Here is a 23,846-nt window from a genome sequence, read left to right as displayed (position 1 = left end):
CTCAGTGTGGATATTGAGCTGAGGCATAGACCAGCATCCACGAAGGAGTCCAGTAAATACTATTGTGGGATTTCCACAGCAGAATCTACTTTTCTCAATCTACATTGCTTATTGGGTAATTGCTCTTTATAGAAGGGACTGATATTCTCTTTTTGGGGCTTAAATCAATTTCTGCCCAGCTGAAGAGTGAGAAAACAGGATTCTTAGACTCCTGAAGATTTAGGGTCTGACACCTTGTATATTATGTAGGTCACAGATGATCAGAGCTTAATGTTTAGATGGCAGAAACACAGAGTGTGATTCACCAGTTGGAATTATCCTTAGTTTACGAGGAGCCACGGTTTCTCTGAGTTTAGCTGACTGCTTCAACTCTGCCTCACCCCACATGTAAGAAGCATGAATCCAGTATTCATTTCCTTTCCTAGGATATTATTTACACTAGATGGAAGAGACCGGGAAAATCCCATCAGGACAGAATGTTGGCTGCAACCACCGTCTTTTCACTTTGAATTATAGATGAGCCCTGCTTCCCCAATTTTGTATTATTTGAAAAGATATCCTAGCTCTCATGAATAATGAACCATGGAGGCTTGCCATTACATACCCTGAGCAGCTTTCAAGTACATCAGCTTTTGCCTCAAGAGTAATTTAAATGGAGTTTAGAAACACGTGAGCCTGGCTCGCTTCTTCAGAGGGATAGAGAAAGAAGTTCTCTGGTGACTGAAAAGGCCAGGGGACAGTTAGCAGGCGAAGAGGGTTGGTCATGGCAGATCTAGCAGGCTTTCCCTTCTCAACCAATCTGATGGACAAGGATGGGACACCCATCACCAGGAAAGCAAGCCACTACGCTAGATGGCACATGTTAAGACAGTAGTGTGTTATGAGAAGCACAAGGAAGGAAAGAGGCTGCTGGCTGTGCAGGAGGCTCCACACAATCAAGGCAGCTTCCTCGGGGAAGCCTCTACTTACATTTCCGCCCCCGGCAGAATGTTTGATGTTATCCTTGGAACCACATCTTGACTGAACTTTGCTAAAATCGATCTTCTTGTTTAAAATCCTAACCTAAAAGGAATCGGAGGTAACAATTTTTTTCCAGATACTGGGTAGAGAGAAGTAGAATGGGGTGTGTATGTGTGTGTGTTTGTGTGTGTGTGTGTGTGTGTGTGTGTGTGTGTGTGTGTGTGAACTATAGAGACTTTCAACTCCCTTCCATTCATGGTCATGTAAAAGAGTCTACACAACAACTCAACTGTAGCTATGTCCTGAAGAAGTATGAGTCCATATTTCCCTGAACTCTCAAAGGCCAAGTGCTCCATAGTTTTAGGTAACCTAGCTCTCTCTATATAACTAAAATCAAGAAGAATGAAAAACAAAAACAAAAACAAAAACTAATATTTGGACTATCTGTGATGGGGAGGCTGACAACCTGTGGGCTCTGGCTTACTCAGTGGTGCAGCACAGTGTAGGTTAGCCCAGGGTCTCAGAGGGTATGCCAGCGCTCCTCCCAGTTCCACAGTGTCACCCATCTCTTACTAACCGCCTCCTGACCCCTCTGTTAGTGCACACTGCATAGGAGAGGCAGATGCTTGGTCTGCCTGACAGTTCCAAGTCAGGGTTCTCATTCAGGAAAGAATTCCTGGTTCCCTAGGAAGATCAACATAGAACCCCACATGTGCTTCCAGTTTGTCTGTAGCTTCTGAAGGCCACCTTCTTGCAACAGCTCCTGAGCTACCATTAGCCATTAGTGTCCATGGGGAAGCATTCTTTCCAGCTGCCAAGGGGAGAGAACCAGAACTGACATATGCTGGGTCATCCCAACATCATCTCGTCTTTACTGTGGCCTCAAGACTGCTTTATTTTCTTTGTTCAGGTATTCAAGCATCCTTCCTAAGAACCACAGCAAATAAGGACCCGGAAAGACATTAATGTGCTGTAACATACCGAAACAGTCATAACTCTTATAATGTCTTGCATATGTCTCTTGAATTGGCAAGCTTGGAAGGACAAACAATATAAACACAGAAAGAAGGCTTTAGGTTTGTGATGGTCATTGCTGCCCTTGTTTGTTTGTTTCTATTGGATACTTCTCCCCCATAGATTAAAAAAAAATCACATTTCTAAATCTTTAAGGTATGGTTTATCTTCTATCCAAAATCTAAATAACTTCAGTTTAAATGTACAGTCTTCTTGAGAGCATTAACAAGCCTTTAAGTGTTTGCAGAAAAGAACCTCCTATTTTTTAAAAGGGCCATAGAATCCTATTTTTAGCTGGGCAAGGTTTGAATCACAGTGCCTCTCTGACATGGACAAGATAGCTTGTTCCTTGCAGAGAAATATCCTTGGCAGCTCTCGTCAGGAGCCCAAGGCAAGGAAGTCTTGTCAACATTTAAATTCGAAAGATGTGATGGCTAGGTTGTTCTCTAGGGCATAACAAAACTTTCAATATAAAAACTGTAGGCTCAGCACAGGATTTACAGCCACCATTAAATTAAGTGAACCACATTCTAAGAGTTTTACATATGTTGTGGAAGAAGTCGCTCTTAGAATTGTAGAGACCAAGGCCAAACAAGCCATTAAAAGAGTCAGATGCAGATATTTATACCCAACCAATGAACAGAAGCTGCTGAGCCCTGTGGCTGAGTTAGGGAAAAGCTGGAGGAAGCTGAAGAGGAGGGTGACCCTGTAGAAGGACCAGCTGTCTCAATTAATCTGGATTCCCAAGATCTCTCAGATGTTGGATCACCAACCAGCATACACCAGCTGATATGAGGCCCCCCAATACATATACAGCAGAGGTCTTGGTTCAGTCAGAGAAGATGCACTTAATCCTCAAGAGACTGGAGGCTCCAGGGAGTTTGGAGGTCTGGTGGGATGAATAAGGTGGAGACATCCCTGTGGAGACAGGGCATGGGAGTGGGGTGAGGAGGTATGAGATGTGGAACAGTAGGAGGGTGGACTGGAAGGGGAATAAAATCTGGAGTATAAATAAATAAATAACTCCCCCCCAAAAAAACTACAGGAGCCACTGCATCTAAAACCTCAAACATAAAATGTTTTCAGAAGGAAAATTCTATTGACTTGCTCCTAGTAATAGCATTTTAAATAATCCTGGAAATGAAAAAGAATTTACACGAGCTATTTTAGCTAGTCTGTGGGGATAAAAGGTAATGTTAAATTTATTTCGTAAATTTTAATCTAAGCATTAGAGTCTCACTGCTATCATTAGAAGTGAAACATTGATTCCTATATACTTACCATAAGACCGGAAATACAAGTTTGGCTACATAGATCTTTTGGATGCTAGCATTTAATTATTTGATGATTTTATGATTTCCAAAATAAACCAAAAGGATAGCTTTGTCAATATCATTTTGAATGTTCTAGGATCTAAAAATCCTATAATTTAAAGAGCCTATTTCTGTTATTTTTCTGCCCAGAGTCACACACACTTGCCAGTGAAAAAGTTACCTGGTCTTTTGAAATGGTATATCTCCTCAATGACTATCCAATTTATATAAAGCAGGTGTTTGGCATGAATAGTTGCATTTTCTTTACAAACCTATGTATTGTGATGGCTTCAGAACAGTTTTATTTAAAATGAGGAAAAAGGTGACTACATATATATAGAGTGTGTGTATGTGTGTACATATGTGTGTGTATATGTATGTATGTGACTGTGCGAGTGTGTGTACACAGCCATCCATGTTGCTTGATGACTAAATGTAAATGTTTGAAGGTGATTTTATTCTCTTGGATTTTACTCAGACATTGGAGATTTACTACAGTTGACTTTTTATTCAGATAAAGGTCATATAACTACGAGACATTGTAAATTTAATCAGAAGTTTGAGAAATCGTACTAATTCTATCTGTTCCTCTACCTTGCTTGAGAATCACCTAGTTATTCTTTTGGATACGCTAGTGGGATTTTAGCACGGTGATTTAAGCACAACAACTTGCCACCATGTCTAATACAAATGATAAGCTGTTCCTTTAGAGGTACTAACATTCCTCCCATTAAAAAATGGGGTTATTCTTGTGAGTAGTTACTTGGAAATTTTGGAACCTGTAGAATGTGTGAAGGTAAAGTCCTGATGGTCAGGTGTTAGGAAGATAGTACACGTCAGTGGTGTCCATCCTAGGATCAACTTCAATTTGTTCTTCAAGGAGATTTTATTTATTTATCCTGCTATACATCAGGGTTTTTTACCTAAAGAACTGAATGTCAGTTTTCTTGTTGAGATAGAGGTAATGTTGGTGTGTGTCAAAGTCAGGACTGTGTACAGTCTTCAAACACCTGGAGATATGGGGCTCGTTGCAAAACCGTAGCTGTCTTCTCCCATCTGAGTTTGTTTACTAGAATCCGTATGAAAAGGAGGTGGATGGTGACTTCCAAATAGCCTCTCAGAGCAATGAGCATCTCCTCTGCTGCTGATTATTTCTTAGCCCAGCTTACAATGAATCTTGCCTTTGATTACAGAAGTTTCCACCTCTCTCCAATGGATCCCCAATTCCATCACTCCAGTGGACCAAAACAGTTGGTCTGGTTGTGTAAAAGCCTCCAGATTAAAACAATAGCAAGACTATATTGGAATCCTGAAGATGGGAAGTCAGCCACGCTGCTGATGCCCCTCAGTGATGTGCACAGCGAAAAGTTTATATTCTCATGAAACACGTTTGGGTTTAGGACCACTACTATTAACTCAGAATTTAATTAGCCCTGCCTGTTATGTCTTCAAAACTATTTATGCCAATTTAAATAATAAATATTCTTAAAGAGACACTTAAGCTGAAATAAATTTAAGTCAAACACAGGATTCCATAAAAAGCTAAAGAGAAAGGGTAAGTTAGAGGGGCTGATACAGAACGTGAAACATGGCACATAAAGTGGGGCCATGCTTGTGCAGAGTAGACAATGCCTGGGGATTTGGAAAGTTTTGTCTTTTGCTATGCTTTAATCCAACCTCCTAAGAGGGGCATGGAAGGACTACTGTAAACACAGCAGTCATTGTAATTCTAGGAAACAAATTAACTTCTGAACAACTAGCTCCTCACCACACCGTAATACTGGCCCAGAGAAAAGACATTTAGAAAACAACACCACGATTTTGAAGGTATTTTAGTTCTCCATGTCTTAATTAGCCCTTAATCATAATCTCTGGGGATGCTTTATCTCATACCAAAGGAATAAGATGTTTTTAAACCATCTTTACGAATCACCAACTTCTGTGAAGGTCAACCTGAAGCAAGCCTAGGGTCACAAATAAACTAAAAGAGAAAAAAATGGATGTCTTCATATTTTTGTATTGATTTAATCTTAAAGAGTTCTGCAAATTAATGGCTGAAACCACAATAAGAAGGTTGGAGTAATGTTAAGGAACCCTCAAAGAAAATCATGTACAATTTCTGTCAAATGGTATCAATATCATTTTATATTTATTATTTTCTTTAGTTTCTATGTGGTGTTATAGAAATGATTAACAATTCTTTGTGAATCAGATGATAGATAATTAATTTAAAAATTAATATTCTCCAGGACACAAAAAAGCCACATTTAGTGAAAGACAGCCTGAGAACATGAGGTTTTTAATGACAAAAGAATCTGTACTGTAGTCTCAGCATGTTGAGAGCTGAGGCAGGGGCATTAGTTAAAGAAGGACAATTGGGCTTTGCAGCAAAACCTTGTCTCAAAAGGTTAATCCATTTTAGACATCTCTCTTTTAGAAGTCCAAGCAAAGAACTTTCCATTTAAGGCTAATGATATGTTATATTGATTTTACTTAACTCTCCTACATTATTTTCATATAATACTAAATATGCAATAGAATGCTATTTCTAAATGATCCCAAAGATTTTCTCTTATTAAATGGGGAAAACTGATGAATTTAAGAATAATAAAAATTTGTTTTAGTTTTAAATTATAGCTTAAATAAATTTGTTAGAATTTCAGCTATATTTGTGGCTGGCTTTAATGCTTTCTTACACACCATATTTTCACAGCATCTTCCTGTGAAAATGTATCTGTTTGTCTACACACATTACAACTGTTTATAAAGGGTCGCATTGTCCTCTCCTCCCACGGCTCATCAGTTGACAATTCTTAAGCTTTTGGATTCCCAGAACAGAACTGCAATGTGAAAAACCAGTGAAAGTTGATGCTACGGATGCAGCAACAAAGACTTTTGGTGTTGATGGTAGGCAGGGATGCTTGGGGATTTCAAACTTCAGCAAGAGCCTTCTCTGAAACCTCCTAAGATAGAATTTTCTTGGCAAAAAGGAAGGATGTCAGGAGTCAGAGGCAGAAATTATAGGAGACAAGTAGAGGAGTGACAGAAAAAACACTGAGATTCAGAGGAATCTAGGATCCAATGAGCATTCAAAGGGTACACTTTGCTGTTTGTATACTGCCTTTATATCAACAATAATTTAAAAATCCCTATGAAGTTGAACCATTCCATACCATATTAATATTCTATGAGACATATTAAACAGTATTTGTCTCATTTTCTTCGAGGACCACAAAGCTAACTTTAATATATCCAAATCCACAAAGCTGTAGAGACTCCTTTCAGAGACCAACCAAAGGATCCTTGCACATATAGTTGAGTCAACCAGTAGCAAATAATGACCAGAATGAAATGAGCTATCAAATAATTTTTCATTTATTTCCTAAGCTTGATTCTCCAGACAAGATCCAGACCCTGTAACATCTCTCTCCTGTGCACAAGACTGTCAGATTATAATACACCAAAAGCAACTTAACCGTGAGTGGGACTGTTCATCTGATATCAAGTATGTGTTCATGGCATTCTTACCTGACCCCCCTTAGGCTGGTACTTGATGTTGTCGGTTGATCCAATTTTGGATTTGACATTCTTCAGGTCCGGCAGAGGTTGGTTAATGAGCCGAAGCTGCTTGGGAGTGGCTGGGGACTTGGGAGGAGTGCGGATGATAGCGACCTTCTTCTCACTGGGCACCAAGATGCCAGATTTGGGGGTTCCTGGTGTCCTGGGATAGCTTGGGGTTCCAGGGGTGCCTGGGGTACGTGAAGAGTAGCTTGGGGGTGTTCCCGGGGTGATTGCAGTAGATCCAGGGGTAGTAGGTGTTGAGGTGCCACTTTTTCCTGCTCTGCGAATTGGCTCTGACCCTATAGAAATAAACAGGTAAGGCACACATGCACACACATAGAGAAAGATAGATAGATAGATAGATAGATAGATAGATAGAGAAGAAAACCATATCAGAACACTAAAAAAGTACTTTTCTCAAGGTATTTTTCTTCCCACACAAAGTTAGTACTCATATAATACGTAATTCAAATGCATTCAAAACTCTCATGGAACTCCGAAATACTGTTTACAGGTGAGACCCTCTTTTCCTTTCTTTAGGTTCATAATCTGGTGGTATTTTTGGATATATGTTAATATATAAATTTAAGACTTGTATCTTTTCCCTATTTGGTCTCATAGTTCTTATTGGGAGTGGTTGGAAACTATTCTCATGTTTTTATGATTATTGAGGCATATAAATGACCTGTAGTTAGAAATAGCATACATTTATTGTATTATGTGGATTCCTGGTTGTGGGAAGGCTCCTGATGGCACATAAATCATGCATTTCTCCCTGCAAGTACATCCATGGTGAGACTTAGATGTACACATGACACACAGTGCATTTACTTCCCATGGTTTTAATTTGGGGGGCTTCAGTGTTAATCTCTTAGTATGTATTGAGAATTCTGAAAGCTCCAAACTAACACATTTGCTAAGGGGCTTTATTGTACATTGAGTTAAGTGAACGAAACTTCCCCTCTCTACTGCACCTAGAACTACATATACCTCATCCTCCCAGTGTTTATGAAGTTCCTGCATGGTATTGTTCCCCTCAAATTCTTTTCAAAGGATGCAAAATGCCAGGACATTGCTGTGTGTAGCTAAGGAGATGACACTTGCCCTTCTAATTGCCCATGCACATTTTTTGCTATTGCTGGGTGGAGCTAAAATAGGCTCAATATTTGTAGATGTCAACATGTCTGTTACACTCACTATCCCCTGACACAAGAGAATAAACTCTAAACCAAATCAAAGCTAGATTATCAGAACAGCATTGTCTCATAAGATCAAAAATCTCTTAAAGGGCAGGACAGGGAGGCTCAAAGAGGTAGGTTTATTTAGAAAATGCCATTTTGTTTCCACAGCAACAAACATAGGCATACTTGAAGACATTCTTCTGGGAAGCACATGATACTTTTGTCTGTTGTACTTTCTTCTGGATTCTTGTGTTTGTCCAGTTCCAACCCTAGATATATGAGGGGGAAAGTTGCTTCCTTGGAGATTACTGACTCTTAAATGTCCTCCCTGCTAATGTATCCCAACAATTTACTTTTGCTTATTCTCTGCTGAATCAGAGTCTCTGAGTGAAGTTGGGGCTCATATATTGGCTAAGTTTTCTGGCCACTGAGTTCTGGGATGCTCCTACCTGCTCAGGGTTGGGGTTACAGATGTTCAGAGCCCAATTCAGTCGCCCACAATTTTGTCGAAATACTATCCCAGTTGAATTATCTCCCTAGCCTTGGGTTTTAGGTTTTCCATGTATATCTTAAGATACGCTATTTTAGTAAGAGTTAACAGTGTAGAAATGAATAAAGCAACTCAATGGGCGATTACTAAGGTAAGCTTCTTATACATTTAAAGGATTAAAGGAAAACAAAGTAGGATGGCCTACTGGTGGTCCGTCGGGCTGAAGAGATGGAGCTGTTCAGAGAGAATGAGTTCTCATCCCTGTCTCCTGATACACCCCTGCGAGGAGGGAGGATGGAGGAAGGTCTTGGGAGGGAAGAACGTTTTTCTGGGCTCTTGGTTATTCCATCCTGATTAGAGAAAACAAAGGGTATTAGGTACAGTTTAGTTATGCAACAGTGCTCTGGCCATTTTTCCTGGAAAATTCTTTTTTTTTGATACACCATCAACTTTAATATACTAATACAACTTTCTATTTAATCACTTAGAATTTATAGTTTCTGAGTTGTTCTAGGTTGTATTTAATCTTGAAGTAACATTATCAAAAATGAATTGTGATTTTTAGTTTTTAAACCAGAATATAGATGAAACGAATTTACAAAAACATTTCTTCATAAATCACCAATTTGACCAAAAGCTTTATTAGCATGATGGTTTATTAGAATAGACTGGGAGGGAGCTTTGCAATATCACATTCCATCCACGAATAAAACTACCCATTCTCAAGTATGTGGTGGGAACTTGAAGTCTACTACATCAAGTTATGATTTCATTCTCACTGCATATTAAACATTATGCCCAGTTTTGAAAAATATTTATTTTATTTATATGAGTATACTGTAGCTGTCTTCAAACGCACCAGAAGAGGAGCATCAGATCCCCCTACAGATGCTTGTGAATCATCATGTGGTTGCTGGGAATTTAACTCAGGACCTTTGGAAAAAAAAAATCAGTGCTCTTAACCTCTGAGCAATTTCTCCAGCCCTGTTAGATACATTTTAAAGCTGAGGGATTGGGATCAATGATTTAATGTATTTTTTTTTTCAATTATCACAGTTTTCCTGTGGCAGAGATGGTAGGGAATCCTGATGTGTCTGATGGGGTCTCCTAGTGTTATACAGAATATAGTTTGCTGTTATTTGACTATACATTATCTATTGCATATGTTGGATATGGTACATGCCACAGTGCAACACATTTTGTTTTGTTGGCTTTTAGTTAATATTTCATAAAACAAATAAACAAAATTAATAATGAACACAATCTAGAAAATGGGATCCTTTGCACTTTTTTAAAAATATGGAGGCTGATCATCAAAGTTTGGTTGTATTTGTTATTACTATAGTTTACTGCTAAGGCCATCATAGACTGAAGAATTTTATATCTTTTCTCTCGTAGATTTTTCTGAATCATGGAATATAACATTCTGATTTCATTCCTTTTGGCACCATTTATTGCCCTTCTTCTCACCTTGTTTGCTAACTTTGAGTAAGGCAAATGGTGTGTGGAGCCCGCTGATGTGTTATTATATTGATAAAAAAAACCTGTCAGAACATGCAGCCTTTTTAGTCATGCTAGGCTAGGCTGAGCTGTATCATGGGGGAATTTGTACTCTTGGTGAAGCATGAATCTTTGACACAAGGAAGTTCTAGCCAGGAGAGAAAACAAAGACAAGTACACAATCAAAGACGTTATAAAATGTGTGATCATATAAGAATATAACCAGTGGCATGAATATGGGAGAAGAGGGGATGCTTACTTAATAGCACCTTTTTCAGATGACATTCAGTCCAGAATACTAGTTAAAAAAAAGTCAGCTGTGCATAAATACCAAATCAGTGCCAAGCATTTTGCCTGGTAAAATCTAATCTAAAAAAGGCAGTCATATTACTTATATCTTTTCTTTCACATGTTCCAGCTATTTATGATCCACATACAGTGTGCACACAGTTAACCCACACAGAGTGTGCACACAGTCAACCCACATACAGTGTGCACACAGTTAACGCACATATAATGTGCACACAGTTAACAATTGTTGAATGGCAACGAGTCAGTGGAAGGATAGATAGATAGAAGAATGGGAGGACAAATAGTGTTGGTTAGACATAGAGAAGCCTGATTCGTAAAATTCTAAGACCCAAGTGTTGTACATGGTCAAATGGTCACAAAATTACATAACATAGGAGTCATTAATTTAGAAATGTGACCTAAAGAGTTGGACGACATAATTCAAAGTGGAAGCAACGTACAATTGTGATGTTTAAAACTAGTATTATTTGTATTATTATTATTAGTAGCAGTAGTAGTATTTTTTAATTTTAAGGAAGAAGCAGATTGGTATTAAATTCTTTCTTAGCCAAAGACCATTCTAGATTTTGGTTCTGCAGTCTGGACTACCAAAAGAAGCACAGCAATCCCTGAAAAGACAAGGTAGCCTATTCTTTTGAATAATTGTTCAGAAAAAAAGAAACATTTCAAGGTGTTCCTATATCTCCAAAAATGGGTTATTCTGAAGAATCAGCTATACAAGGTTTGTAAAAGTAACTCTGACTACACATGCTATACATGTAGATATATGCTTATAATGTACATTATTTTCAGTGAATTCACTTTGAAAGCAACTTATTTATTTGTGGTTTTGTAAAGACAGGAGAAATACGCTCTGTGAGAGGTTCCTTATCCAGGAGGTGACTGACCACTGGCATAATGCCCAAACCAATTACAAACTGCTAATGTATAGTTTTGTGAGTAAGATCACCCCAGTCTCAGGGATTAAAATAAGAGTCTCTACAATCATGAATTCTGCATTTCAAGGATGTGTTGAGAACTAAAAATTGGATCCAAAAATTAGTGTAGGGCTAGGACTAATATAATTGTAATAAGCAAATCTTTCTATGACCTGGGTAAAAAATGATGGTAAACAGTAAATCTCGGATTGCCTTAAGGCTGTGTATATAGCGCTTCCTTAAGAAGAATGGATACTATTCTGTATCGATTTTATGAATGAGACCTTCACACAATCTGTAGGTTCTCAGTCTTGCTGCAGCTAGAAAGTGACGCCTACAGGAACCGCTCCTCTGATAAGTATAGCCACATCTTGATCATGTTTGAAAATCTTTAAATGATACATACTTAAGGCCTATTCATGGAAAGTACTACCTTAAAGATTAAGAAAACATGCTTTTAGATTATCTGCATTGACTTAATCAGAAATATAATAAGGATTGTTATATGGGATTGTTTTAGGAGCAAAGCAAAAGCTGACCAAACTATTGTACTAACTTAATATGATTCTTATGGACACAGGATAGTCACGATATTTTAGGAATTCTAAGAGGACAAGATCAGCATTACCAGTAAAAGATCATCAGGATTTAATTTACAGGTAAGGCTAACCCCTGGGGGGACTTCATGTAAGAAAAAAATGGGTTGGATTAGTGGCTCTGATAGAGGCTATGGTGCATGCCACATTTCTGGGAGACACTGTTAGAAAGACAGAGAGAAATAACAAAGCAAAAAGAGATAATTCAAATAAATAACTTGATTCGGCTGTTATACAAATAGAGGACAAAACTGAGGTTTTCCTTCTAAGCTGTAACAGTACAGACACTTCAATGGAGAGATCAGCTCCCGCAAATGTGCATTTTCCTCACTCCTCTATGGGATCAGCATCTTTAGTTGGAGAAGTGTAATTGGGTGAGCACAAGTCATTATTTCATGATTGATCTCACTTGAAAAAAAATGAATTTAAAAATGCAACCAGAAAAGAAAAATGAAATAGCTAACCTGCCTCTAGGTGAGAACGAGACATAAAGGACCCATCAAAACCTAAATGAGTTAAAGGGAGGGGCTGGCAAGCTTAATAATGGACAGCAGCTGATAACTCTGAGTTAGACTGAGGAATTTGCAGTACATCATATGAGAAGGAATGGGGGTTCCAGGAAACTTTAACAAAGGGCACTAGGTATTAAGAGGTGTAAACAAATGATAATTCAGAAGAAGAAACAATAGAGTAACCTTTATCCAGAAACATGAGATAGATTTGGAAGGGTAAGCAATAGCTTAATTCCAATAACGTATGCAGATAGCATCTGCTCAAAGTTAAGTGTGTCTACTTGAAACTTTTCCTAAAGAGGAAATTTTCAGACTCATTTACTGTATCTGTGATTGAAATTTCTTTTATTTTAAAAATAATGTCAAGTAATAATTCATCCTATTTAATGAATACTTAATGACTCATGTAGGTACAATGCTGTTTTGTAAAGTTACTGTGTTTAACTTTCTCAACTACATTATTATACAGGAAGTTTTAGAAAATTGATACATGATTAAAAGATCACATAGCTAAAAATATTCAGGATTGAGGCATGATAAAATGCTAGTTGTTTTAAAAGTCAGAAATAGATATTAGAGATCCAAATATCACTGTCACATTGTACTCAAAATGCAGGTCCATATTTACTTAGGCAATAAAGGAGTTATATTACTTACTATTTATTAACACATCTGTCTAATTTGTAAGTACTCATATAAACACTGACGTTTTCCTCTTTATCAAATAAAGACTCTCAGTTTGAGATGATTAACAAAAGTTTGGTTAACATTGGACACAAAACACTGTCTGTATTAATAGGAAAGTGAACGTTTTAAATATTACCATATTTGATAAGCTAAGAACTGTGATTTAAATATTACCTAGGGTTGTAGAGTTGCCAAAATTGTCTCATAAGATACTTACTGAAATCATTCCAATTGTTCATTGTAAATTTAGGATTTCATTATTAGACCTTAATTGCTTTTCTTCCAATTTTAAAAAGAACAAAAATACTTCATGTTGGTTTTTGTCTTTTCAAAACATAGTGGAATGTCATGTTGTCATTAAGATGGTTATTAATAATATTTATACAGAAAGTTTTAGAAAATTAAGATACACAAATAAAAGATGACTTAGATAAAAATATTCCGGATTCAGACATGATACAACAATTTTTTAAAAGTGAGAAATAGACAGTAGATATTTAAATATTACTATCACCCAGTGGAATGTCACATTGTCATTAAAATGGTCATTAAGAATCTTCACTATTAAATTAAAAAAATCTATAAACAGCACTTTCTTTTTTTGTTAGTAAACCTATATGGAGGTAAAAAAATAAAGACTTTTAAAAATCCAAAATGGTAGCTGTAGCCATTTTTAGTGAAATGAATTAGAGTTAATATCACTTCTCGATCATCTACACAGGTTCATTTAGACTTAGCTTTATAATGAAGATGTAAAATAGTATGTTAATTATAAAATCTAAAGTATGTTCTATTAACAATATAAGTGATTTTTTTCCTCCCCATATTTTGGCGACTCTTGGAGCAGTTTACTGCATTTTCCCTTGGTAGCTGTGTCCTTCCTAACCACCTTCACCCACCATTCTACAAACAGTTCAAAATGGACATTTGAAAATAAATACAACTGTCTACACAATTCCTAAACTTCTTAAGACATTGAACAAATAGAAAAAGTAGAGTAGAAGAGAAGTTATTCACTCACAGTGACTTTGTCCTTCGCCTGTTTAAATGCACCAGGAGCCTGAGCTGACTCACCACTTGCTGCTGTTGAAAAGAAAAACAAAACAAAAAGGAAAACAAGACCAACTTAGCACCCCAAACTCACATAAAGGCATTTTCTGATATTTGGGTGTTCTACTATGTCACAAGACTAATGCAAAGTACAACTCTCTTGCTTTTGAGGCTCAAATTCAGTAGCCAAAGGAAGTTGGGTAACCGTAATGCATTATGTGGCTCCAACTATAGCATGTGCAAATTCACACAGACTATTGTCTACTGAAGTACAAGGGAGCACAGTGCACACACTCCTTTCCCTATGTGCCACCAGGGTACTTTGGAGTATCTCCCATATACACATAGTCTTTAGATCAAAAGTCTCAGAGCATCAAAGCAAATGCTGCCTAGTTATAGGAAAGGAATCTGATTGGTTTTGGGGTTGGAATGATACAGAAATGTCCAACCCTCCCCTTCTAGAAGCCGCTGGCTAACCTACAGATCCTTCTGCATTTTACCTCCCAGGTTGCATGATTGGCAAACCCTTTTCCTGTGCACCTCTTCACTTTGCATTATGATTGACATACTTGTCTTCAGGGAAATTGTACCATAGGAATAGGAAGAGAACAACTTCCCAGGGAAAGAATGAGAGGCTTCAAGTTAGGTAAGTGTAAGAAGTGTTCTATGCATGCACTTTCTGTATGACACAATTACTGCATCTGTTACTGCTGTTTCTCTTGATGCTGTTGTTTGCTTCTGGTCTCAACTATAAAGTCCATCCCACCCTACATTCTGTGTGGATGACTTACCTGAACTCATAATCCCGTGTATTCAAAAATAGCAGTATTTGACCTCATAAGTAAAATACTTTAGCCTCTATGTTTATTTTCTCCTTATTTATTTATTTATTTATTTATTTATTTATTTATTTATTTATTTATTTATTTATTTACTGGTACAGAAATATTCACAAAAACAATCCTTGTAAGCACTCAGAGTATTTCTGATAAAACGGTCCTATGCTATGTGGGTTGTTATATGAAGACAATGGCTTCCCATAGTGTGTCTGTTGTACCAGGAGGACTTTTCAATTCCTAGAATAGCAGTGAAAATGATGTCATCAACTCCATCTATGACATATCTAAAGTTCCTGCAACACAAATGTGCAGTTTGCTTTAATTCAATGACATCGGCATTTCGTGTGGTTTTCCTCCTGGCTTACCTTGGTATTTGCCTAGAATAAGAGGAGACTCTAACCAGTCTGAAAATTTAAAAATCCTTTAAAGAATGAATATAAGGAGGGAGGGTTGGCTTTCAGTATAATAAAGTGAGCACCAACGACATGCACACATGTCATATAAATGATTTACAAACTATTTTATATTACCTCTGACATTGTACAACTCTGACAGCATCTTTATCTTTGCAGGCAGAATAAAGATTTCTTAATGTTCAAGAGAATATTATTCTCAAAGCACTTGTCCGAGTTAACTAGAATTTCTAAAAACATGACCTACTTCACTCATCAAGATACAACATTTGGAGTTGTATTTTAACTCCTGATTTCTAACTTTGAAGTGCTCTGTACCTTGAGTCTTTCTCAAGGTTTGTGTATAGAAGAGTCTTCCCAATTCAGATCCTGGCTGAGGTATTGTTCTTACATAAAGTATGACATATGGTTTCACCCTTCTTGAAAATTTGGCCAAGCATTGATTGCATGCTTGCAATCCAAACAATGGGGAGACTAAGTCAGGAGGATTACGACTTCAAGGCTGACCTAGCATATGTACAAATACTTTGTCTCAAAAAGCATAGAATCCCAAAACCCAAGGGCTAAACATAAACTCTAAACAAACAAAAATACTAGCAACCTTTGGTGGTTGCTCTAAAAGATCAATTACTGTCATTTTTTTTCTCAGTAAGTTTTATATCACTGCTAATCTTTACAGTGACCCAAAATTTTATATGAAGCCTTTTTTAATGAATAATTAAAAGGAGTAGATGCCTTTCTTATATTCTGTATACTTCAAGAATACCCAGTAAAAATTTTAAAATTAAGATCATAGCATAATTTGGTACAAAAAGTAAATACCCTGGTACTTTACAGTGAAATTTCAAAATAAAATTGCACTGTAGAGAACTATATAGATTTTACTATGATTTATTTAAAAAAGGTTTCTATTTTATGTGTGTGGGTGTTTTGCCTGAATGTAAGTGTACATAATATGTACTGTGCATACTGAGGACAGACGATGGGTTTAGTCCTTTGGAATTGGAGTAATAGACTGTGGACTGACATGTGGGCACTAGAAACAAAACTTAGGCCCTCTGTAAGAGGAGCAAGTGTTCATAAGAATTAAGCCATCACTAAAGCTCATTTCCTGATGATTTCTCCCATATTTTATTCTCTTCTTTTACTAGATTTTTAAGCTTATGGGTGGGTATATTTGGGGGTGACAGAAGTAGAAGGCCGCACAGAACTGTCTCTCCCCGTCATATGCAGCCTAGGCTTCTCAGTATAGACCAGGCTGAACTTACACTAGGGATCTATCTACAGATTTACCTGCCTCTGCCTCCCCCATTCTGAAATTATAGAAAATGTGTTTATGTCTAATTTAACTCATTCTTAAGGAAATGGAGCTTTAACTTAGAATTCTGCACATTGAATTATATCAGAACACTTGACAGTTTGGGTGGACATCTTTAAGAAAAATCTCAAAGATGAAGCACAGGAGCTTGAAAAGGTGTTCGCTTTGAACATGGCGAAGAAAATCTGATAGGACAGACATCACTTTCTTTCTTCTTTTTTTTTCCATCTAAAGAAAAAAATAATCTTGAAAATTAGTCTTACTCCAGGGGGTTTCTCATTTGCAAAGTCTAAGTCAGTATACATTGTCTCGGTAAAGTCAACATCAGTAACAGATTTGACAGTAACAATAGAGAAAATAGGACATATATACATGGATTTAAGCATGAAGGAGATAAAGAAGCAAAATAATGAGAATGCATACCACGGTTAAATTCACGGCCATCCTCTAACCAAACACACAGAATGAAAATAGGGATCCCCAGAACATGACAATAGAGCACAATGCCAAGATACAATCACGCACTGCTATGTCTGAGCATGACAAAGAAACAGATGATCATGACCTCTTCTGTAGGGAGGGGGGAAAGAATAATGATACAAGACAGTCAATAGCGAAACTGTTCATGATTGCTGAGATTTGGAAGCAAAACAAAATGAAGAAGCTTCTACAGTAATGAGACTTAAAAACAAAATACACAGCTATGTTTGCCAGCCACATTGCAGAATTGAACAGTCACCTGTGGTTTTCCGCTTAACACAGGAGAGATGAGTTGGTCTAGTGTATTTGATAGCAGGTTTTAAAATGAGTTTCCTGGAAGGAGAGTGGGCCTGAACTTCTGATTTTTTAGCAAGTTCAGCCTTCTTATAAACTGCTACGAATAAGAAAACACACAAAAAAAGCATACCATCAGGAAAGAAAATAAACACTTGGAACAAAAACTGAACAAGATCTTTATAAGTAACCAGTTAGGCAAGTTGCTTTGTCAAAAGATCAATAACAAATTAATTAAATAAAAAAAAACACCACACATTTTAAAAGAAGTGATTGTTAAATGAACCTTTTTTCCTTCTCACTTCATCCCTGGAGACCGTGCTAGGTTCCTTTTTAGCTACTTTTCTTTCAGGAGTGGAAATTCTGCCTCTCCCGGTTTTAAAAGGTTTTTCTTTTCTATGTTTCTCGAGAGACGGTCTCCGAGCTTCCTTCTCAGCTCTCTCCTCTTTAGGAATAGTTTCTAACTGCTCTGTCAAGATGCTTCTATCATCATCTGCGGATCAAAGCAAACCATGGTAACAAGAAGAGTGAGAACATTAGTGACAGGTGTACAAAGCCCTTCACATACTTAACACAATGTAAATAAAGACTTATATTTCTTAAATGTTTTAAAGTGAAAACCAAATCCCCCACTAGGCTATCGGGTCTTATCTGGGAGAAGATTGAAAAAGAAGCACACCTTGAGTGTCCACCCACAGGCTGTCGGCATCCATAATGGAGTCATCAACGGTGGTCTCGTCTTTGTAATCATCGTAGGTTTCTGTTTTATATTCTGAGAACGCAACCTCTTCTTTCTCAGGGGTTGCTGGAGCATCTGGAGAGCCATCTTTGGGTTCTGCCTGGGCTTCTGCTGCCATCTCTACTTCAAGCTCTTCATCATGAGGGCATGGTCTCCTTTCTTCTTCAGGCTGAGCTGGAGCTGCAAAGCGCACACTGTGGGACACTAACTCGCCCTCATCAGTTGTGGTTTGTACTACGGTGATGAAATCATCCTCAATGGTTACCACGGACTCAACCACGCCTTTGTGCTCACCTGGGCAGGTCTCCACAAGCTCCTCCCTACTTCCTGGAACAAGCAGGTCGGTGATCTGGAGGGTATCTGAACGGAAGAGCAATTTGTCATATTCTCCTCCAGCTTCTATTTCTTCTTCCTCACTTGGGACCTCTGCTGGTTCGGACACAATTGCTTCAGGCTGTGGCTCAGTGACATCAGAAGGAATGGCAGGTATATCCGGAGTCTCTGTGCTCTCTTCCTTTGGCAGCTGAATAAATTCCATTTGGACCTCTGCCTTCTCATCAGTGGACGAGTCAGCTTCAGAAACTGGAGGTGGGCAAGGGATTTCTACAGACAGTTTGAGGGCAACTTCATCTTGAATCAGTGATGTCTCTGGAGATGTTTCCTTCTTGCCCTCATCAGGCTTCAGGGACTCCATGGTGAGGCTTTCATGCTCACCACTAGACTCATAGGACTCTTCTTTGTCTACAGCCTCCTGATGCACCAAGTCAGGCTTTGCTACCTTCTCTTTGACTTCTGTTTCATTGACTTTGACACCTTCTTTGGTATGGCCGGACTCAACAACCATGAATGAATCTGCTTCTTGAGGTGCTTCGGATGAGAGAGTCAGCTCCTGAGCAACCTCAAACTTAAGCTCTATGGCCTTCCCAGCGTCTACATTCATCCCAGAAGCCATCTGTCCAAAGTCACTGACTTTTATATCTAACTGACTCTGATCCACTTTCTTTGCAGCAAAATCTAGACCTTGATCAGCTTTTGTGGTTGCTTCTACCTCAGCTACCTCTGGCACTGAACTGAGACCTTTCTCTGCTTTCTCAGGTGATGTATCTTTAGCTGTTATCAGTTCCTTGGTGGAGACTTGCTCATAGGTTACACCTAATCCAAAGATCTCTACTTTTTCCCCAACCTCTTCTGACTCCTTGGCATGTTCTTGTGAATCAACCTGCTCTTCACTCTTTTCTAGGACAGTATCCAGCTTGTCATTAGCTTTCCTGTCATGATCAAACTCCCTACTCAGTCCCGATTTGTCAGCAGAAGTGGGTGGAGATGCCTCTTTCTCAGTAGTGAACTCATCTTTGACTCTTCCAGCAGCTGCAAGTTTTACTTCGATTAGTGAAAGGTCGGTGGCCAAATCTCTACGGACTTTGTCATCGGTTCCTTCATAAAACGAACCACTCTCTCCTGACAAATTCTCACTGTCTTGAACTGGTGATGGGAGAGGGACTGTATACTTGTTGAACACACAGTATCCCATGTCTTCAAGTTGACTGTCTGGTTTTACAGTGACTTGGCGTTCATCAGCAACAGGTGGCAAGCCAGTACTACTCTCTGCAACCACAGCCTCTGATGGGACTGATTTCCTCCTGGCAATCTCAGCATCTGCACTCACAGAAGCTAATCTGGACCTGGTTCCTGCCAGATCTAGCATCTCAGGTAGGTCAGGGGCCATGACCGTACCATTTTTGAAATACTCTTTGGCTGGGAAGGGTGCCTCGGAGGATGTTTCAACTTGTATAGTTTGCCCTCCAGTCACTTTTGCTTGCTCTGGCTTATCCTCTTCCTCTTTGCTCTCTATTGGAAAGCAAGGAATCTTCTCCACTGCCGGTGTGGTGGGGGGCAGGTAATCATCTCCTTCATCCATGCTTCCACTAGTGTTGGTTAGAATATCAGAAGCCAGAGGGGAAAGATCATGACCCCGGCCAAAGTTAAACCCAAGGGCAATGGAATCAAGACAAGACATAGGCAAGTTGATGGACATGCTTCTTTGTTCTATTGCAGACCTTCCACCCAGCCCTAAGCTTCGACTAAGTGTCAAATCATCCTTATTCTTACTGTGAAGGTCCCTTTTCTCCCCATAAACTTTGGGGTCAATAGTGAACATTCTCTCTTGAGGAGAACTTGGTTCTTCAGGTAACTCGGATGGATAACTCTGGGCAAGAGTGCTGTACCCTGCTTCTTGTGCTGGAGGACTAGGCTGGGATGCTTTTGCCGGAAGTTCCTTTTCATCATGTTGGTTCTTGGGAGATACAGTATCAAGAGATTCCTGGCCACTTCCTCTGGAGTCACTCAGCTCATAGTAATCACTGCCCAACTCAGTGTTTCTCGTCACATCTTCTTTCAATGCAGATGTTTCAAAGTACTTGGACATCCCTGATTTATCTTCATAAAATGGCATCTCAACCTCAGCTACTGTCGCAGACCCAGCTCCTTCAAGCTTAATTTTGTCAGTTATATTCTCTTCAAAAAGTCCCTGGATCTCTCTCCTTTCACTTACTGCCTCTGGCTCAGATGTAACTTTTTTCAAGGTCTCAGAGGCCATGGCTACATCCATAACATCATGTTCCAGACTTACAGGGAAGGAGTCCTGTTTTAACTCTTCAATGGTGTGTTCTTGGCCTTTCTGGTCTTCCTTGGAGAAAGAATGCTCGGTGGAAGTCTGAATTACACCTGTTTTATCATCTTTTAATGTCAAGGGTTCCTCTTCTTTTGCCACAGCTTCTTCAATGTAAACCTTTGATTTCTCTTCAAGCTCTGTCTGTGGTTCAGTGAGTGTGGGTTCCTGTACACTGGGTGTAGAAGTCTCTTTTTTCTCTTGATCTGTGGTACCCTTTTCTTCTCCTGAAATGCCTTCCACAACTGGCCTATGAAAATCTCCTAGTAAAGTAGTAGCTTTTGAGACAGGAACATCTGCCACTTTGTCTGCTTTATCTTTCTGTGGCTCCTCCTCTTTAGAACTTTCTTTAGCTAGACCAGTGGTGTCCTGCAGAGACATTTTGTCATCTGATTGGAAGAAGGCAGGGGCAAAGGGTCGTGACCCTTCTGTGACTCTCTCATTCTTCATAGTATCAAAGGGAAGAGTGAAACTTCCACTGTGGAAGGGGCTGGGCATGGGAGAGTCAAACTGCTTCCCTTCCCATCTTGGGATATCCTCCAGCACATCTTTTTCCCTCATGGGTGTCAAGGGACCAGGGGATATTGGGGCAGCTAAACCCCATTCATCCTTCTTTGACTCAGTGGGCATTTCGATGAACCAGTCTTTCTGCTCTTTTGGAACTAGGGGCTCTGCTGAGAGGCCAATGCTAGGTACTGTTACGCTTGTTGCTGTGATCTGTTTTATGTCTTCCAGGTTGGTACCAAAAGTCTGCGCAAATGGAATGGTAGGTGACTTTTCTCCTCCAGTGCCTTGGAGATCCATTTTATCCTGGGGAGCTTTACTTGTGTCTGACTGAAGAACTAAGGCAGCATGTTCAAAGTCTTCACTTTGCATCTCAAACTCCTTTTCTCCCTTGTCTAAAGGCTCGGTGAATGAGGCAGGCAATTTCTGCTGCTCAGGGAATTCCATCTTCGAGGCTGTAAGTAAATCTGAAGTAATCGAGTTGATTTTCAAATCAGATAATAGGCAACAGCTTTCGGGCACTTAGCTTAAAATTCTATTTACAGATAGGAAATGGATGGGAGGGTAAGAGGGAAGCTATGAACCATGCAAGCATGCTGCCCACTGAAAACTGAGCGTAAAGGTGTCAGAACTGGAATCTGTATGTCCTAGCACTGAGGGAAGTCATATTCTAAATAAATTATAGAAAGAGGTTGCCTCAGGATACTTATTCTTTTGGCTTATTTGGTCTCTTATAGGCAATATAGAGTGCATAATTATTTGGAAAATGAAGAATCATCTTCATTCCATTAATAAAAGTTGAAATTAATCCACATCAAGGAACTAAAAAAAATAGGGCACTAGAACATGTGTATGAAGGGTAATTACTGAATAGTGCAAATTTTCTTACTTGAAAAATAAGCTGGCAGGCCATAGGGCAAATGCTAATAAATATATAATAATTAGCAGTTTTAGGAACATGATGAAAACTCAGAAGGTTCCATATGGCCAAACTAAAACTTATGGCCATAAACATTTTTGAAGATAGCAGAGATTAAAGTAAATATTTGATGTCAGTTTTATATACATGACCCAAGAATTGATGAGCCAGTGTGTACTTAATCCAAAATTTTAATTCCCAGCATGGTTTCTAGATTATAAGGGGAAATCACAAGAGGAAAGACATTTCCCAAGAGTCAGCTTGTATAATACCCTTCTCTCCAGGGTCCTGATTTCATTCCTTGGGTATGGCCAGCTAGTAACATATTGGCTAGTATTGGCCCTAGATAATCTTGACATCAAATAAATGGAATGCTCTTGATTTTACTGACATGCCAATCCAAGAGTTTCTGGAGTCTTAGTTATATTTTAAACAATTTCCTGTGGTCACTAGAGCTAGGTGTCATTATCTGGAGACAATTTGGCAGTGACTCTCTTGAAGTTTATTATGATCTGATAGACTTGTGTGTCCTGTTGTAATGAGAGCAACACAACATCATAAACTTGTAATGGAGGCCAGATGAATGAAAACTCAAGCAATACAGGCATGACAAAAGCATTGGCTGCCCTGGAGACACAATGACAAGAGGAGCACCAACAGGGGCTCTGAAGGAAACCAAACCAGCATTTTTTGAAGCATTAAAACAAAGTGCTCTGCAGCTGCAAACAAAAGCAACCCTATCATTTAAGCCTCTGTGTGCGAAAATCCAGCTCTCGAGGGTTTGAAAAGAAAAGCATATGGATTGCTGTCCCAAAAACATAAAAACAAAATAATACATGTATTAGCAATGTGACTGGCAAACACTGGCGATGAGGAGGGAGGGGATAAACCAAGAAGAGTTCACACAGCATCATCAGCCTGTGGTAAAGCGTATTGTATCATGGCAAAGGACAACCAACAGCAGCTGGGGAGGGGGGGCAGCCGAGCTCTCATACACAGCACCTGCGCAAGCCACACTCTCTGCTCTTGAAGCCTGAAATGGTGGTCTTATGATCACGAGAAGACCCAGCAGGGTGGACCAGCGTTGGAAAAGCATTTGCTTAGTGAGGTCCACGGCAGTGCAGCGTTTGCAGCAGACATGCAAATCCTGACAGACACACACCTTCCTTGGGAGAGGAAGGGGATTTCATTTCTGGAGCCACCTCCGTGACCTCTTTAACACTTTTCTCATGAGGAGTCCCTGCCACGGCACTGTCTTCTGGAACTATCTGCACCTCTGCGCTAGATTCCACTCGGCCCTCACTGAGGCCCTGGGGGTTGTCTGAGGATTTAGCAGCCCCACACTCTTTCCCAGGAAGGGCAGCAGGCTTCATTTCCTCAGCCATCGCACCCTCTAGAGTTTCTTCTTCTTGGGAATGAAAAAGATGTTGACATCATGACCACAGAACAACACACGGAAGGACAGAAATATTATTCATGGAACACTTTCAGCTCCATTTGTAGAAACTCTCTGCCGCATCAGGCATATTTTCCTTTCCCATCTCTATGAGCAAATTAATTACAATAATGACAGACACAT

The 23,846-nt window shown here is 39.1% G+C and overlaps 1 protein-coding gene across 1 annotated transcript in view; it reads right to left on the bottom strand.

The window, feature by feature from the left end:
- MAP2 (microtubule associated protein 2) overlaps positions 1-23,846 on the bottom strand; it is a gene marked incomplete at its 3' end in the record, with an annotated part of 244,046 nt that overhangs the window by 5,496 nt on the left and 214,704 nt on the right. The window contains exons 7-14 of the mRNA XM_080932786.1: positions 23,430-23,675; positions 18,117-21,815; positions 17,724-17,930; positions 17,403-17,537; positions 14,065-14,126; positions 8,725-8,869; positions 6,816-7,147; positions 970-1,062 (exon numbers count right to left, since the gene is read on the bottom strand). Of these exons, the coding sequence (XP_080788912.1) occupies positions 970-1,062; positions 6,816-7,147; positions 8,725-8,869; positions 14,065-14,126; positions 17,403-17,537; positions 17,724-17,930; positions 18,117-21,815; positions 23,430-23,675 (4,919 nt within the window). The remainder of the gene's footprint in view (positions 1-969; positions 1,063-6,815; positions 7,148-8,724; positions 8,870-14,064; positions 14,127-17,402; positions 17,538-17,723; positions 17,931-18,116; positions 21,816-23,429; positions 23,676-23,846) is intronic.

This window comes from Micromys minutus, assembly GCF_963924665.1.
Source record: "Micromys minutus genome assembly, chromosome: 19".
In the NCBI taxonomy this organism is placed as follows: domain Eukaryota; kingdom Metazoa; phylum Chordata; class Mammalia; order Rodentia; family Muridae; genus Micromys; species Micromys minutus.
This window is presented reverse-complemented; position numbering and strand designations above follow the sequence as displayed.